General features: G+C 34.6%; 1 protein-coding gene across 1 annotated transcript in view; it reads right to left on the minus strand.

Annotated features, from left to right (window-relative positions):
• The window catches only part of LOC109054253 (VWFA and cache domain-containing protein 1-like), a 73,437-nt gene that overhangs the window by 28,575 nt on the left and 25,932 nt on the right, over positions 1-18,930 (minus strand). The window contains exons 2-3 of the mRNA XM_042758368.1: positions 12,213-12,275; positions 6,644-6,792 (exon numbers count right to left, since the gene is read on the minus strand). Coding sequence (XP_042614302.1) covers positions 6,644-6,792; positions 12,213-12,275 — 212 coding nt within the window. The remainder of the gene's footprint in view (positions 1-6,643; positions 6,793-12,212; positions 12,276-18,930) is intronic.

Below are 18,930 nucleotides of genomic sequence, written 5' to 3' on the forward strand. Positions count from 1 at the left end.
TATTAATTCAATAATGCATTGCATAAAACACACTTTGGTTGACAAAAAACTAGTTTATCCACACTGCAAATAAAAAAATAAAAAAGCATGTAATGCAGTCTTACTTCCTTTATCTTATAATTGTTTTGCTTATGGTTTGCAAATCAGGATGGTATTCAACCCATCCATTTTGGCATTTGTCTGTTTTTACCAAGATACAGATGAATTTACACTAATATATATTATAGATATAGACTCTTTCTTGTCTATTCAGAACATGCTGCAAACAAATATTTCATAGCCACCCATTATGCTGCTGTTTCAGGTCTCTGCCTGCACTAATCGAGCACAGATCTATGCAGTATCTCCAGAGATCTTGCACTGACATTCGCTTTCATCTCCCTTATGACTCTACAAAAACACTGCTGCACACACACACACACACACACACACACACACACACACACACACACACACACACACACACACACACACACACTCTCTGTAACAAGCTCTAGCCATCATTTCCTCATCATCTGCCAACCGATGGCTTCTGATGTCAGTTACTGCATACATCTTTCTGTTCCTCTTCACACAATCCCCATAATGCACTGTATTTGTCCTTTGCCACATGAACTACATATGTTCTTTTCTATCACCCATTACTAAACTAGTGTCTTTCTCACCATCGGGTTCATTTCTCTCTCCCCATTATCGTCATCTCACAGAGCTGGAGCGGGGCTGCGGTTTGATTGACGGCTGCTGTGATGTGCAAAGCGCTTTGAACTACAGACATTTAATTCCCATCAGGCCATAGTCATTAGAATTCTCCTTCAACACACTTTACATGTGGTGGCAAAGCAAATGTGCTAGATAAAAAAATAAATTTGCAAGCTGCTTTGAATTTTACATTAGAAAAAAGACGGGAGAGCAAGTGAGCAAAAGGAAAGCGGGGGAAAGCTCAAGTGAGAGAGCGAGAAAAGAGGAGAGAAAATATATATTAAGTAAAAGCTTGAGACTTATTCCTCCTCTATGTTTGATTTCGGTTCAACATGCAAATTAGGGCCTCTGCAAAAACATTCAGAAAGAATGAGGAGGTGAAAAAAATGAATGGAAAAACAAGCCCTTAAGGTATCGTTTAGCTTGCACGGTGTGAAAAACAGCATGTGACCTAAAATAACCAAGAACTTAAAACACATCTGCCGTTCACTTCTAATTGCATATTTCAATTTCAAAGCATACGATTTAAATCACATAATAAATTATCCTAAAATTGAAGCCAGCTGCCATGATCTCAACCATTTAAAACTGACAATTCAAACAAAATGTTAATTTGATTCTGCTGACAACAATTAAATAATTATAATAAACAATACATGAAAATGGTAACAGTTACATTCAAAATATGCATTTAAATTCTCTCTTAAAAAAAAGTATGATGTGTATATTACCAGGCAAAATATATATGTAAAAAAAATAAAAATAAATGATAAAAATGTTATGTATATATATACATATATACATATATATAGATATATATATATATATATATATATATATATATATAGATATATATATATATATATACTTAAAAACAATATATATATATATATATATATATATATATATATATATATATATATACTTAAAAACAATACAGGATTCAAACATATGATGCTGTTTACAACATGCAGACACCAACTTACTATATTTAAGTAATAATAATTATAATAATAATTATTATTATTATTATTAACAAAAAAACTCATGTTTCATTTTATTCGTAAGATTTTATAACACAAGGGGGAATGAACACTTGGCCAAAAATGGCTAATTAACCGACTAAGCTGATATATTGGTCTATCAATAAAACCTTTAGTCATAAATACCCAAAGTAGTATTTTGCGCTAAAAGTAAATTGGGAAATACTTAATGCATGTGTGTCAGATGACGATTAAATGTATGATCAGGTATTAGAACACAGTAATTCTAAATGAATGTGTAATCTGTGTCAGGACACAGTCATTAATATGAGCAGTGAATGCTTTTAGCCTCTTAATATTTAAACTAAGTAAAGTGCTGTCCTAATGTACTGAGATGAACTCCTCATTTAGTGGCACTTCATGTTTGACGGTGACAAGAACAAGTCCCTGTGATTCTATTCTATGGCTAATAGAGTGCTGGCAGATCAGTGACGTCTCGCCACGCGGCGGAGATAAGATGCACGTACCACTGCGGTATCAGCTCTGTCTGTGACACACACATACACACACTCACACTCTCACTGCATCTATCAGAATGGGCTTCATTAGCACAACAGTCTCCGAGAGTTAAGAGGGAGGCTCAAGGGGGATTATGGGAAAAGAGGTTCCCTATTTCACCCTGCATGGACTTGGGAAAGCATGCAGTCCGGCAGAGCAGCTTTTAAAACCCCTTTATGGTAACTTAAGCCCCTCTTCTCGCTCCCTTTCTGCATCCCTCTCTCACACACAGACTCTCTCTCACATGCTATCTTTATTAGCTCAGGCTCAGAGCCTGTCCAAACGGTCTGGCTCCAAAAGGATTGGGAGATACAAACCGGATTAACAGTTAACAGAGAATGAGAAAATGAGTGAAAGAGGGAGGAAAAGAGATCAGGAGAACGAGAGTTTGCTTGTGGGGGAAGAAACCCTAATCAAGAAATGTAAGCACTGGAAAAACAAAGATCCAAGTGATTTTTTTTAAAAAGGAATGTAATGTAATGTGACAGTCTAAATTCATTGGCGCAAGAATTAAAAACAAAAACAATCTTTGAATTAATATATGAAATGTTTTTCTCTAACCACCTGAAAATCTGAATTGATTTACCTTACTGTAACTGTAGTGATAAAAATCTTGATTAAATCTAAGAAACACTGTAAACATCATACATACATACATCATTCATACTTCGTGAATTAAAATATTTGGTTACACTTTATTTCAAGGTGTCCTTGTTACAGTGTAATTATACATTTAATTACTGAGTATTATTAATTAAACTACATGTTAGGGTAAGGATTAGTGTTACTTGCATGTCATTTTGCATAATTAATTGTTATTATAGTAGTAAGTAAAGGTAACGTGTGCCAAGGACGCCTTAAAATTAAGTGTTACCAAACATTTTAATAAAATTATATGTACATACGTTGTAAACATCATAGACTAGAGTGATGAGTTTAGGGTCTGCAAGATTTTTTAAATGTTTTTGAAAAAAAAAAACTGTTTACCAAGGCTGCATTTATTTGGTCAAAATGAAAGAAAAACAGTAATTTAGTGAAATATTAATACAATTTAAATGACTGTTTTCTATTTTAATATATTTTAAAATGTAATTTCTCCATTTGATGGCAAAGCTGAAATTTCAACAGCCATTACTCTAGTCTTCAGTCTCACATCATCCTTCAGAAATTATTTGTATATGCCGATTTGGTGCTAATTCTTATCTTAATCTTAGACTATCTTACTACTATTGTATAATTTTTTATTCGAAATAAATGATACAGCTTGTTCAGGATTCACTGATGAATAGAAAGCTCAAAAGTACAGAAACTGGAAATTGGAATATCCTTAAAAGGCTAAAAATAATACTGCATCATTACCATACATATGCATCATGATATTTATATGGTATTCAAAGTTCTTCAAAGAATATCATGGTATTACCATGGTCCAAAAAAAAAAAAAAAACATGTTAGTGACTTGGTACAGGTGATAACAGTTGTAGCCTTATCACATGCATGTGGAGACTGTAGACTCCACATGCACACACTTCAACATCATTAGTTTTGCAGACCATCCTTTGGGCAATGCACAAATGTAACTTAACACTTCACCGACATTTAAATCCCCCTAAGCAGCGAGAGAGAGAGAGCGAGAGAGCAGTCTATCACATGCGTCCTGAGTAAGGGGCTATTTCTAGATGGTTTCATCGCTGGTTAAGTGTAGGAGGCAGTGGAGTTGAATGTTGATTAAAGCATTCTCCTGTGCCAGAGGTCAGCGCTCATGGGAGAACAGACACGGCTGGGATGTATGACGGGGATGTGGTACTGATATGGTGTGAAACATTTGATCTTTTGGCCACGACTGCACTGTAAAAAATAAAAAGTTGAGAAAACTTAAAAGTTTAAGGCAACCAGCTTCAGCAGATTTTTGAGTTTCTCAACTTGTTTTCAGTTTATACAACAAAAAGTTGAGAAAACTCAAAAATCTGCAGAAGCTGGTTGCCTTAAATTTAAAATTGGTCATCTTAAATGTAATATTTTGTATGTTTTACTGGCCAATACAGCAGTGACCTTGACATTTATAGAGCCTTTACATTAAATTTTGTAGTGTACAGTGCCTTTAAATATATTACTAAAACAAAATCCTGACAAACATTTTATGGATGTTTTGCAATCACACAGGAGCTATACTATTATGCCTACTATCTGCATAGAAAACATGACCAAGATGGCCACGGAGTGAACCATAGTGCCTTAAAGCAACTTTTACAGGACACAGCAGGTCGCATGATCTGAATGTGGTTACCACCATAAGGGTAGACCACCCTTATGCAAAATAAAATGACTTTTTCTAGAGATCACTGATATGGATCTTTCATTTAAGTGTAGACCATTGTAAACCTGCTTGTCAAAAGTACTATTCACTTCTACCATTTAAAAAAATTTACATTATATTGTTCATCATGCTGTCATAATGAAAGGCTTTTCAAAAACCCACAAACAGGATGTAACATGATAATATCAAGGCAGTGTGTAATACATTCCATTGTTAAGAAAACTTGACGAGGCGGTTTAGATAAACATCGATGAGCTGATTGGACAGGTGTGTGAAGGTTTAAGGCAGGCCCAATGATGTATCATTCATAAATAAATCCAAGGGTTGTCTTGTAGGATAAAGCAGCTCCTAGCTAGCTCTTTTATGTTTTTTCATCAAGGCTCAGGTGATACATATAATGCTTTGACTTTGATACTGGACACTGTATGATATACTGGAAAACCTGAAGTAAACTTCTATTTGTAGTCTTCTAAACACCTACTATCATTTTACTTCCCTTCAACACATTGTAAAAGATGTTTCTGTGCCTCAGGGACAGAGACATTTTCTAAAACAGTCCTTTGAGAACTGCACATTTTGACAAAGCAAACTTATTCTTGAGGGAGAAAGATAAAATATATATAGCAAATTGGTAAAAAAAAAAAATGGTAGCCAATGTACAAAGAATTTTGATATTTTTGAAAGGAGTATTTTATGCACATCAATGAATGTATTTATTTATTAATGTAATATTGTGAAGATATTTAATTTTAAATTTTAATTTATTTATTTTGAGCAATTTAATGCATCCATGCTGAATAGGGGTGTGACGAAACACTTATCCCACGAGACGAGACGAGACTGGGTTCACGAGAACGAGACGAGATTTTTCAATAAATCAATAATCATTTTATTCAAATTAAAAACACAAAATGCAAAAAAATGTAGGTGCATTTTGAAATCAACTTGTACTTTATGAGATTAAACTACTATTTTAATGTATTATATGCAGCAATAAACAACTTGATGTTCATTGCTTAAGTCTTTTAAAAAAAAATGTTAATTATACATTATATTAATCGATCTTTAAACGATTAATCGTGCAGCTCTAATGTAAACACTGCAAATTTTTTTGTGATGATATCATCCCGTTATTGCGAGACCAATCAGATCTCGCGAGACACATCGGATCTCACAAGATCTCATCCCTTATACTGAATGAAAGTATTCATTTCTTACAAAAGACAAAGAAATTCTTACCCTAAAAGCTTAAATTGGTGGTGTAAAATGATATTTATATTTTAGTAATTTCCACTACCTGGTCTAAAAATCTAAGTTTAAACATTTTTAAATATATCCATGTTTTCCATGACTGTGGGAGCCTTTTTCTAATCTAATCTATTTTCTAATTAAATCTTTGCCAAAGTATGCGGAAACATTGCCTCTCTCTTGATGGAGCTGAGGAATACTGAACACATTAATAGAACGTGATGATAAAGGAAATGTAGAGGGAAAAAAACAACTTAATTCATTTGCAATAACCAGTAGAATCTTTAAAATGTCAGATGATAGCGATAAAGAATGAAAGAGACATAGCTGAGAAGGTCATCGGATGATGGAGAACATCCTTCAAACAGAGATTAAGGGTTGCAGAGAAGATGAAAATTCAGAAGAGTAGAGCCAAACATTTGAGTCTGGATGTGTGAGTGAGACAGAATCAGTCAGACAGACAGAAGGGAGGGACAGTTAAGACACAAAGCAGACAAAAAAAGCACCAAGAACTCTGCAAACTGCACTGGGAGAGAGAGATTAGGTTTGAAAGAGCAGTCTGACATCTCAGCTTACTCATCATTGCCTTTCAGTGATTTAAACAAAAAATTGTCGCATTTAAAAATGATCTTCTCATTCACACTGACCCACACCCATTACACAGTCACACAGTAAAATCAGTGAAGTAAGTAAACTGTGTGACGCATCACATTCACACAGATTCAACATGTTTTACAAGTACTAAAAGGTACACAAAATTTGTTTAATATGTCTTGTTTTTGGAAGTGCTGTGGAAAAAAAAGAGGTTAAATTAAAGGTGTAATAAATGAGTACTCACTCCATCATGGAGGGGGGGATGGTGCAGCAGTCCTGGATGGCTGTGAGAGGGGAGGTGAGATGGGCCGTGTAAGAGGCTTCCACCACCTGCTTGTTCCTGTTCACCACATCCAGGTACCGGTTAAACTTCTCACGGATCTTTTTTGCTAGCTAAAAAAAAAAAAAAAAAAACAATAAAAACAGATGTATTCATATTTCTATTTATTAAGATTGTTTATAAATTAATATTATTTAGGAATTCAACTTAAAGGATAATTCACCCAAAAATTAAAAATCTGTCATCATTTGCTCACATTCCACTTGTTCCAAACCAGTGTAAGTTTCTTTATTCTTTAAAACACAATAGAATGTATTCTAAAGAATGTTGGTAACCACACAGCTGACAGTAGCCACTGACTTCCATAGTGTTTTTTCCATACTTTGGAAGCTAATGGCTACCATCAGTTGTTTGGTTACTAACATTATTCAAAATATCTTCTTTTGTGTTCAACAGATTTGGAGTAAATGATAACAATTTTCAAATTAGGTTGAACTATCCCTTTAATTTTTATCACCCAATGATCAAAAAAATCATTATATATATATATATATATATATATATATATATATATATACACATACATATACATATACATACATATATATGCACACACACACACACACACACATATATATATATACACGTATGCATACATAGTTTACCACTTGAATGCAAAACTGTTCTTTTTTTATATATAAATACAGAATAAATTAATCAAATATCACTTTAATATACACATTTCTTGCTCGAGAACTCTCTTTCCATTACTCCTGTGAAATAAGCTGAGATTAATTCACCTTCCAAATCTAGTGCTGCACTCTACATCAAAGAGAGCTTGAACTAACCTTGGAGACTAGTAATCGATCAGCATTAGACATGCATTGTCAGCTGCTGCAGTGCCACAGGCTTTGGGGAAATGGTTTGGTGATATAAGGGAAAACTGAGTTCATAAACCAGAAGGGGTTTCAATAAACTGGGATGTTGTTTTAACTTTGGGTCTATACTGCACTTATGCAAAGGAGTAATGGCTGATTAACCATGCTTCTGTGAATTCTGGTTTACCCAATGAGTTCCCTGGAGAAAGTTATTAACTAGAGCAGCAGCTCAGCTAAGAGTTTCTCCTCACACAGGACATAAATTACTCACACATGAGCCACCCGATGTTTTAGTAAACTAAAACTTGCACACATTATTCTTGCATTAACAACAAAAATACACAGGACTAAAATATGAAGGGGGAAAAAAAACATGATAAATGTTCTCCATGTCCTGGATTGGAGAAACGATGCATGACCTATTGACCGTGAACATCCAATCAGCTGCCTGTTTCAGCCACTGCTGCTAAACTTTAATGCTATTCTTTCAAGTTCAAGATCCAAGGGAAACATTCCAACTTCAGACAGGTCAGAAAATAACACTATTATCCAGAACATCAGTACATCTGATTCTGTACAATCTAATCAAACTTTCAAGTCTTGAAAAAGCTGGAAGATAATTTAAGGTTACATGTTACTGAGCTCAATCCACAACCCTGGCTTTAGAGAAAATTTTGAGAATTTAAACAAAAATAAAAAATTTTACTTGCCAGCTACAGTTAATATAAGAAATTATCTAATTTATAAAAATGTCTTTAATGACAAACTGTGTGAAAATTAGTTTAGGGTATTTCCCGAGGTCTGTGTCCTAGCTCATTAAAATGGTGACATTAAGAGAAGACCGGCTTACTTTGTCTTTGTGTCACTACAAGACATGGACATGATCCTAATTGGTGCCGTTTTCCACTGGGGTGCCTTTTCAACTTGCACAAATGGCAGTGCCAGGCCTTCATTACCATGTGTGCGCATACACAAGACTGGCAGATGTTGACAGCATTGCCAAACGAGCAACCGATAAAAGTCACATTTTTTAGAGGAACCCAGAATAATGGGATTTGTAGTTACAGATCTAAAAGGTGTTATTTCATAACCTTTACAATGAATAATAAAAGAAGAACTAGAATGTCAACTAAAACAATAAATGGAGCAAAAGACAATACAAAGCAGTATAAAGGAAATATGAGCAACCAGGTCTTGACACCATAAGTGTAAATCAATGTATTAATATATTGTTTTTCTATTTTTTTTTTTCTTTTTCTCGCAAATTAATGGCAATCAAAGATGATCAAATATGAAATATCTGTTGGCTATCATGGTTAACAAGGTTAATTCACTTTACCTTGGGAATTTCTAATGGGTTTTAGAAGGTTTTTTAGTTGGAGTAAACCACTTAGAGACATATGAGTTTACATGCCTGAGGAACATAACCATTGTAACAACTTGTTAGCAACTTACATTTTTAAGAACACACAATGGTTTAAAAATCTAAAGTATGACTGGGTTATTTGTGTTGCAGAATAAAAAATTCACAGTTTTCAGTCCGTGTACTTGGTTGCCAACGGATTTTTGTTTTAAAAGGAAAAAAACAAAACCGAAAAACGCTCGTTTCCCAATTTCCATTAGTAAATAGGAAAACAAAAAATGGAAAACAATCCATTTTTCTTTTGATATTAAAAGACGGAAAACGGAAAACAATCTCGTTATCCGATTGTGTTTATAGATGGAAATCGGAAACGAAAATCCGTTGGCCACCAAGTACACGGACCGTTTTCACTACACTCAAATTATCAACCATTATTCTTTCCGTATTCTTTATTTCTTAAACGCATTTGAAATTCACAAGGCTTGAGTTAATTCTCATCCTGATTAAGGACAACAATCTAAAGAGCTCTACTAAACAGAAACTAAAATTAGGTCAATTTAATGCAATACAGATTTCAGAGCTAAGAATAGACTCTATTTAGGCTGCATCACCATACCACAAAATAATACAATAAAAATAAATATATAATTATTCATTTCTAAATTTCACACATTTATGTAAACTTATTGCTGCATATTAAGCCAAGCAATTTAACACAAAGTAGTTTTCATACATGTAGAAATGGCTTGACCGAATTAGATCAGCAGAAAAAGGTGTTTCACATGTGCCTCTTAAATGTGACACTTTAATAAGTCTGAATCTGCCCAGCTTAGTTAACTACACCAGCGGCAAGATCCAAAATAGTAGAGTGAGCAATCATTTTAATTGGTCTTCCTTCCCTTTTTAATATGAGTACATCCAGTGCCAATTAATGCGGAACAACAAAACAGCATTATAGCATGACAAAGCCTGAGACACTTTATAATCAAACATTTTCAGGTCTCGACTGCATCAGCAGGCAGAACAGTTTATTAGCGTCTACCCCCAAAAACCCTGTTTGGCAATTAGCTATCGAGGTGTCACTAGTAAAACCTGCCAGCGATCGGCTTAATCTCTCACCAGCAGCCGGTAAATAGCTGCAGGTAAGAGGGAACGGAAGAGAGAGAGAGAGAAAACGTACAGGAATAATTCACACAAAAGGGCTTCTCTTGGCACCGAAACCCAGGTGAAGAGTAACAACCTGTTCGTTCTTGCTCAGGGCGTGTGTGTGTCACTGAGAAACACATTCATGGGGTACGAGCACAGTTGCTGCCACTCATGCTGATTTGTTTTGAGGCTGGTCAGAACAGAGTGTATTAACATTGAAAGCTCTTTATGCCTTACAGCAAAACAGAAGCTGGAGTAGGCATGAGGGAGAGGCCCATGGCAAGAATAAAACACTAGCACATGACAGGCTTACTGTCTTATAACTGACAGAGGAAAGAAATGCATTCCCGTAGTTTCAGATGGAAAATTACTGAAATGAAATTCCATGGTTACTGTTTCCTTAATTATTACTTTTAATTTAGCTATGATAATACATATGCACACACTATATACACAGTTGTGCTCATAAATGTACCTCAAAAAATAATAAATATATATATATTTTCTTTTTAAAAATAACAAGGGATCATAAAATAGTGTATTTAGTTTAAGAGCCTTCATAACAAATAAATGAACTGTAGACAAAAACTACAAGTTATTGATGCTCAAGGCAACACACACAATATTAAGGAACGAGGGTGTGTATACTTTTGAACAGGACAATATGTAAATTCTGTTATTTTTTTGTCTTGTAGAATATAGCTTCATAAGGGATGTAGTATTTTTTATATTAAAAAAAACGTGACATCGTTAAAAAAAAAAACAGTTAACAGATTCTGCAAGGTGTATGTAATCTTATAAGCAATCAAGTTTATGAATGCATTGTAATGCAATTCAATTAAATGTGAATAATAATAATAATAATAAAGTCCAATTAAAATCCAACAGAGTACTTGGATTAGGGTAATTTTTTAACTATTAATTATTTGTGATAAAGTGGTTCTTGATCAATTCAAGCAAAAACCTGGCATGATCTCTGAAGGTTGTCCAAAGGTCAAAGGTAAGGGGTAGGGGTGGGTGATATGGCAAAAATATCATATCACAATTTGTGATATATGTGTGTTGTGTGTGTGTGTGTGTGTGTGTGTGAGTGTTTAAAATTTACATTGGCTAAGTGGCTTTATTTATTTGTTTATTAAAATGTAAACATTTATTTAAAAAAAGCCAAGTATAGATCTAATTAAACATACATTCAATGTCTCATAAGTGTAACTCTAAAGCTGTGTTAAAATTTGATGTGAATGTATGTCGCGTTTTACAGTATATTGAGATAGAGGCGCCAAAATCACAGCTAATAGAATGTGCGTTTTAGCACATTATTACGATATTTCCTCAAAAAAGGGAGAGTAGAGACGTTTTAATCATCCTCGAACAAAAATCGTGATATCTCACATCCATAACCAAACCTCATAAAAGGTAAAATTTTTGTATATCCAATTCATTATTATACTGCCCAATCATAATATTGTAATGCCCAATCTTTTACTTCGATAGTTAAAAAAGAAAATAAAATATTAATAGCATCCATTTGAAACATCAGTTAAAAGTATTATTATTACAGTTTGGCTGGTTAACAAACTGAAAAAAAAAAGTATGAAAAATTATGAGACTAAATGTTTCCTTTATGTAAACTTTTCACATTGAAATAGTGTACTCTAACACAATATGACAATTTCAGTGTTAAGCCTTTAAACCATGATAGCATATCTTTAAAATAGACATTTATGCCATGGGTATTATACAAATACATAATGTTCCTGTCTCATTCTGTTAAATGTTATCCATACTGACAGACAGGCATGTTTGTAATTGAACAAGCTCTTTTCCTAATGCCGCAGAGTTTTAAAATGGTTTCTAATCAGAGAGTTTTGATCATGGGCCAAATGCCTTGACGTTAGAAAGAGCTAAAGCATGAGCAACCATCTTCTCATTTCTCTAGAGCTTGTTAGGGAGGGACACAGTGCAGTCAATAGAGGTTGGAATTAGTGTTTCAGCAGTAGAAAGCTCAAAGATGGCTTCAAAGACAGCAGACAGCAACTGGAGAATTTTAATGGGTGTCCTTTGCACCTCTAGACCCCCCCACACACACACACACACACACGCACAGCACTCATTCAGTATCAAGGGATGTTGATGAGTAACTCACCTGCTGCACCTCTGTTTCACCATTTGAAGTCTTCTCCGTGTACACAAAGGAGCTGAAGATTCTCTGTGTGGAAAAGAAGAGAGAACAGTTGCTGAAAACTGACAAATACAAGTAAGGAGCTGCTAGACTGAAACACAAGAAGAAAATGGCAATGACAGGTAGAATATCTGGCAGAATTTATCCGTATGCACCAGGACTTTTGGTTAATGACTTTTTTGGTCATTTTTCAGCTCAGTTATGTTCAAAATAGTGTAAAACAGTTTTCCAGTAATTAACTACATTTTCCAAGTTGCAGCACAACATAACACTGTCTTTAATATTCCATTGTCTTGCAAACACAACTTCAGAGCAAAGTGAGCTGTTACTAAACATTCCCTCTCAAAAGTCTGATTTATTCTTGTAAATCAGTTCATTTGAAAGGATCAATTAAAACCAATTTATTGACTGGCAAACTGAAATACTCATGATTCAGTATTTTTTAGTATTACTGACAGTATTTCTATTTATTGTGATGCATTCAGTTAAAAACATTCATCACCAGGTTTTTAACTCAGATATACACATTTGAATGTTTTTACTTGAATTTAGCGTCAACTTCATTTAATTTCATTTATTTACTTATAAAGCACAAATAAATACAACAAGAGTTGACCACTGTGCTGTACAAAAGAGGAAAGGTAAAATAAAAAGAGTAATAATAAATATAATACACTAAAACATAAGTTAAAAATATAGCTGCAAGCAGCGATGGCGGGCTCAAGCCATCAGCGCAAACGCCACCCCGGTGGCATCAGGTAAACTGTGCCCAGCGGGCACATGCATTTACAATAATCCTCTGGCACTCAGGTTTTTAAGGGATACGGCAATTAACGGGTTAATCCGAAGCATCAAGACTTTGAAATCACATACACAGAACAATATTCATTAAGAAAGTGAAATTAAATGATTAATAAACTATTTATTCGAACCCTTGCTATTTTCTATTCTAATAAGAGTCTTGGCTGTGGAACACCTGTAATAGAGTTGGCTAGCTGTATGCAAATAAAGTCATGCCTTTTATTTGTTCCCCTGTTTGCTATTTCACATTCCTGTCACTGAAGCGTTGTGGCCAAAGACACAGAAGGTAACTGAAACAATGTGGTTTAAGTCCAGGTGATCATAAGGGGTCCAAGCACAATGGTTTGTGTAGATGATGCAGTTAAACAATGGACGTGTCTCTTTTCAAGTAAATTATTATACACACAACATGAAAATAGATAACAAATATAGTGTCCCTTCTTCACTTTTTCAGTAATGCGTGATAACTTGAGAAATATGTTGTCAATACTATGAAAATAAGATAAAAAACGTAATGGTATTTCGGAGATGATAGTTTTTGCATAATTACTATATTGGGCTTTATTAAAGTTTATGAAAAAAGAATGAATGTATATGCATTTTTGATTTATTTACATAAATGAAACATTTTCAAGTCTTTGAACAAATCTTGAAGTATTTGCTATCCTGTGGCGCCATCGAGTGGACAACATTAGCATTGTGCCCTTCATTTTTGAACAACATTATGAAAGGGGGCAATATTTTTTGATTGATTATAAATATTTAATGATTAGTTTACTGATAATATACCCACATTAAAATTGAATTTACTGATTCTGTATCTTATTTCTTGCTTAATCATGAGTTTAATTTTCAACTTACATTTTTAAGCAGTGCTGAATGATTACTATGTGAGTTGCTAAATTTGTTTTGTTTTTTACAATTATAATACATAAACTATATAATGATGAAAAATACAACAGTTATTGTTTTCATAATATTTACTATTGACAATCGTTATTCTGTATTGTAAAGAAGAAGGTTTTTATGACAACAAAAATGGTAATTACTAAAAATTAAACACTAATTTAATTCATAGTTTTATTTTTCTATAGGTTAAGCACCTTTTCGTAAATATGGCTGTTTCCCAGTTTTATTTTTTTGTTTGTTTGTTTGTTTGTTTGTTTTTTTTGTTTGTTTTTTTAGGATTTACATTTAAAAAAATGAGCCTACTTCAAACATTTTAAGCAGCTTGAACAAAACCTGTTAAAATTTATTATAGACCACTGTAACTGTCTATTATCTAAAAAAAAAAAAATTTATTATGAAAATAAAAGTGTGTATACCAGTTAAACTGGACGATAAAGAAATTGCTAACAATAGTTTAATAGAGCATGTTTTAGGTTTATAGGTGTTTAGATGCAGAAATTTAATTTAATTAAATATAGATTAATTCTTGTTAGAGCAAAAAAAAAAAAAATAATAATAATAATAATAAAAAATAAATACATGAATACATACAAAAAAAGCAGCCAAGACGAATGATTTTCTGTTTTTATAGATTAAAATTAAAGACAGAAAGCAGCTGGTAAATGCAGTCACTTTAATATTCAAATCCAGTATCATGATACACTTCAGATTTATTTCTCAAACTGTTTATGTTCACGTGACTGTTTTCGTTTATATTCGCCAAGCTATTATGTATTTTGAAATAACCTTGTTCTTGATTTGTTCGTTCTTGCCAGAATCAGCGTCCTCTGGAGCTCGAGAGATCGATGTTATTCTGCCCTTAGACAGTCTAGCGCTGTCAAATAGTCTTTCAATTTTCACAATCAAACAGCTCACAAATACCTGAATTTAGCTCTTGTTGTGTTCTAATGGGTGGATTGTGTGCATTCGCGGTAATATTTTATTTTAAAAAGCTCCTAAAACTATAAAAATGCTTTAACTGTGAGCTCGTGCGACTGCACGCGCTGATGCAGCGGTGATTTCTCTCTGGTCTTTCTCACTGTTCTGGCCAGACATCAATTATTAATGAGAGCTGACCCGGTAATAATAACATATGTTGGTTCAGCTTGTCAGTGTGAATTAAATGTGTATTTATTTGTCCGTTCTCGCCGAAAAACCATCACCGTGTTCTGGAGCGCAGAGCAATATGTGATGTTCAGCCCTTAGACAAAGAAAATCTCACAAGCACTCATAAACACTCAATTTTCATCTCTATAATATGTTCTTCTAATTGTTTTGTGTTAATTCGCCGCTGTGTTTTAATGTAAAAGGCTGTAGTTTCTGTATGTAGACTTTTTTTTTCCCTTCAAGTGTTCAGACGTCTCGCGCTGTCAGACAGGCTGCAGCAAATATTTCATTTTAACATGTTAACAGCTCACAAACATCTGAATTTAGCTCTTGGTGTGTTCTAATTTGCGGATTGCGTGCAATCGCCGTAATATTTTATTTTTAAAAGGTCTTAAACAAGAATAAACTCGTTTGTTGTGAGCTCGTTGAGACTGCACGCGCTGTTCGGAGCGGTGACATATCTCTCGTCTATCTCTCTGTTCTCTGTCGCCAGACATCAATTATTAATAAGCCATGACCCGCTAATAATAAGATATGTTGGTTTAGCTTGTAAGTGTGAATTAAATTGATTTATTTAGTTGTATTTTTAACCGATTTAAAAGTGAAACTAAGCGAGACTCCTCCCTCTCAGTCCCGGGAATTGCTCCGGTAGAGGCGCATTTTCTCTCAGACAATGAAAGTCTCAGCACACATACATTCCTCACACAGAGCCAAAAAAACAAATTTAAATCAAAATAGCCGACTTCCTGTTGGTCGTAGCTAATGACTGTAAATTAGAAAGTTGTCCGTCTTGATAAGAACAATATATGTACCGAGTTTGGTGTCTGTAGCTAAAACTAAACCCCCCACTTTTGACAAAAGGTGGCGCTATAGAGTGCCTCCTCCACGCCCTTTTATGACCTTTTGCCAGTGTCTAGCTATCATTAATACTGATATGTGTTCTGAGTTTCATGAAATTCTAAGCATGTTATCTGCCTCAAAATCAGAATATATTATACAGAAAAATATTCCAGTTTGATATGTTGCCATGGCAACACTATATTAGATATCAATATCCCCTCAACAGTTTTACATGGGCTGTGTTTTGTCATTATTCTGATGAAGTTTGAAGCAAATTGATTAAAAAATAAGATGCTGAATTCAAATCATTTTGAAAATGGCACACTTCCTGCTGCCAGTTGGTGGCGCTATAATTTTGACTCCTAATAGTCACATATATGCGATCGGCATCATACAACGAACAAATTGACGAAGTTTAATTAAAATCAGGAAATGTATGTGGATGTTATTAGACACTTCCTGTTTCTCATTTCTCGCCATAATTTCAACGCCTCGCCACAAGCAAACCATTCGAGATATCAAAAATCCCCTGGCAATTTTGCATCCCCAATGTCTTGAGATCATGTTGACCAAGTTTGGTGGCAATCAGGTAAAAAACCTATGACAAGTATATCAAATTCCAGAGCATGCACTTTTTACATAGCTCTAAATAGCTGACTTCCTGTTGGGCGGAGCCTATGACATGCAATACGAAAGTTGTTCGGCACAATGCGATCTATATGTGTACTGAGTTTCATATGAATACGTGCAAGTATGTTTGAACTATACATCAACATTTCTGACTGTGTTCCAGGGGGCGCCGTAGAGCCCCTGTGCCACGCCCGGGTCTCAGCCTCTGCAGCCTCCTAATGGCCACAGATTCTAAGGTGTGTGCAAATTTTCAAGAGTTTTTGAGCATGTTAAGGGCCCCAAAAGCCCCCACAACTTTGACGAAAAATAAGAATACTAAACCCTAAATAGCTCACTTCCTGTTGGGCGGAGCCTATGACATGCAGTACGAAAGTTGTTTGGCTTGATGAGATCTATATGTGTACCAAGTTTCATACGTCTACGTGCAAGTATGTATGATATATGGCCCTCCATATTCCAGGGGGCGCTGTAGAGCCCCTGTGCCACGCCCGTGTATCAGTCTCTGCCCGGCCCTAATGGCCGCAGGTTCCAATGTGTGTGCCAATTTTCAAGAGTTTTCGAGTATGTTAAGGGCCCCAAAAGCCCCCGAGACGTTGGAAAAAAATAATAATAATAATAATAAAAAATAATCCTAAGGAAAACAATAGGGCTCTCGCCCTCCAGGCTTGAGCCCTAATAAGATCAAGAATTATAATTAATTAAATGCAAGGATAAAAACTTGAGACTGTAACTTAAATTTAAAATCATATACAGAAGATGCGGATCTCACAGATAAGGGAAGACTGTTCCATAACTTAGGACCGGCCACTGCAAATGCACAGTCAACTTTCAACTCTTGATCGTGGATATGACAGAGTTATATTGTCTGAGGATCGCAAAATCTGGCAGACCTATTCAGATTTACAAGATCTGACAAATAAGAAGGTGCCAGACCATTTAAGGACTTAAAAACGAACAGCAACATGTTAAATTCAACTCTATAACGCACTGGCAACTAATTAAGAGACATTAAAATCAAAGTAATGTGTTCTCATTTACGAACCCCTTTAAAAATCTGGCTGCAGCATTTTTAGCCATTTGAAGCCGTGACATGGAGGATTGGGGTAGTCCAATATACAAGGAGTAACAATAGTCCAAACGTGATAAAACAAAAGCATGTATGACTCTTTCAAGATCGTTAAAAGATAGAAAAGATCTAACTTTTGACATAAGTTTAAGATGGAAAAAACATGACTTACCTACAGAGTTAATATGTTGGTCAAACTTGAGGGAGGAATCAAAAAGAACTCCCAAATTTTTCACCGACCGTTGGTTTGATTTAAGAGTTCAAATGACCACAGTTAAAATTTGATTTTCCTTTACCTACAGAGGATCCAAAGACAATTGCTTCCATCTTTCCCTCATTTAAATGCAAAAAAGTATTTATAAAATCGAAGATCTTACATCAGCTAAGCATGCAAGCAATGTTTCTAAACCATTCTTGTCATTGTGTTTTAAAAGTAAATAGATATGGGTGTCATCAGCATTAAAATGAAAGGACACTCAATGCTTCCTTAAAACTGAACCTAGTGGAAGCATGTACAGTGAAAACAAGATGGGAGCCAAAATAGAGCCTTGAGGAACACCAAAGGTAAGAGGAGCTACAAATGAAACAGCGCGACTAATACCTACTGAAAAAGTTCTGTTACTACGATAAGACCTGAACCAGCTCAGGCCACTTCCTTGGATGCCCACACACTTTTCAAGGTGCGATAAAAGAATGCCATGATCAACCATATCGAATGCTGCACTCAAATCTAAAAGCACTAAAATTACTAAGTTCCCAGAGTCAACAAGCAGCAAAATGTCATTTAATACTCCTAAAAGAGAAGACTCAGTACTATGATTTTTCCTAAATCCAGACTAGAATTTTTCAAGAGTATTATTTGTTTCCAAAAAAGCTCTGTAACTGTAACTCTTTCTAAAATTTTAGCAATAAATGGTAAATTTGAGATGGGACTAAATTTTGATAAAACAGTTGTATCCAGATTAGGCTTTCTCAACAGAGGTTTCACCATTGCATGTTTACAATAAGCTGGAACAAACCCAGAAAGAAGGCTCTTATTTACAATTGCAAGAATCCAGGCCTCAACACTATCAAATATCAGTTTTAAAAAAGTGGGTAGGAACAATATCAAGAGCAGACATAGTAGGCTTCAGTTTTACAACTGAATCCATTAAACCCTGCATGGTAATTGGCTCAAATGAATAAAAAAACCAAGTAGGAGTCAGAAGATCTGAAGGGTCATCAGTAAAAGAAATAATGGACTGTCTTATTGCTTCTATTTTTTCCACAAATAATCTAAAAAAAAAACTT

Source organism: Cyprinus carpio, chromosome A6, assembly GCF_018340385.1.
Source record: "Cyprinus carpio isolate SPL01 chromosome A6, ASM1834038v1, whole genome shotgun sequence".
Lineage (NCBI taxonomy): Eukaryota > Metazoa > Chordata > Actinopteri > Cypriniformes > Cyprinidae > Cyprinus > Cyprinus carpio.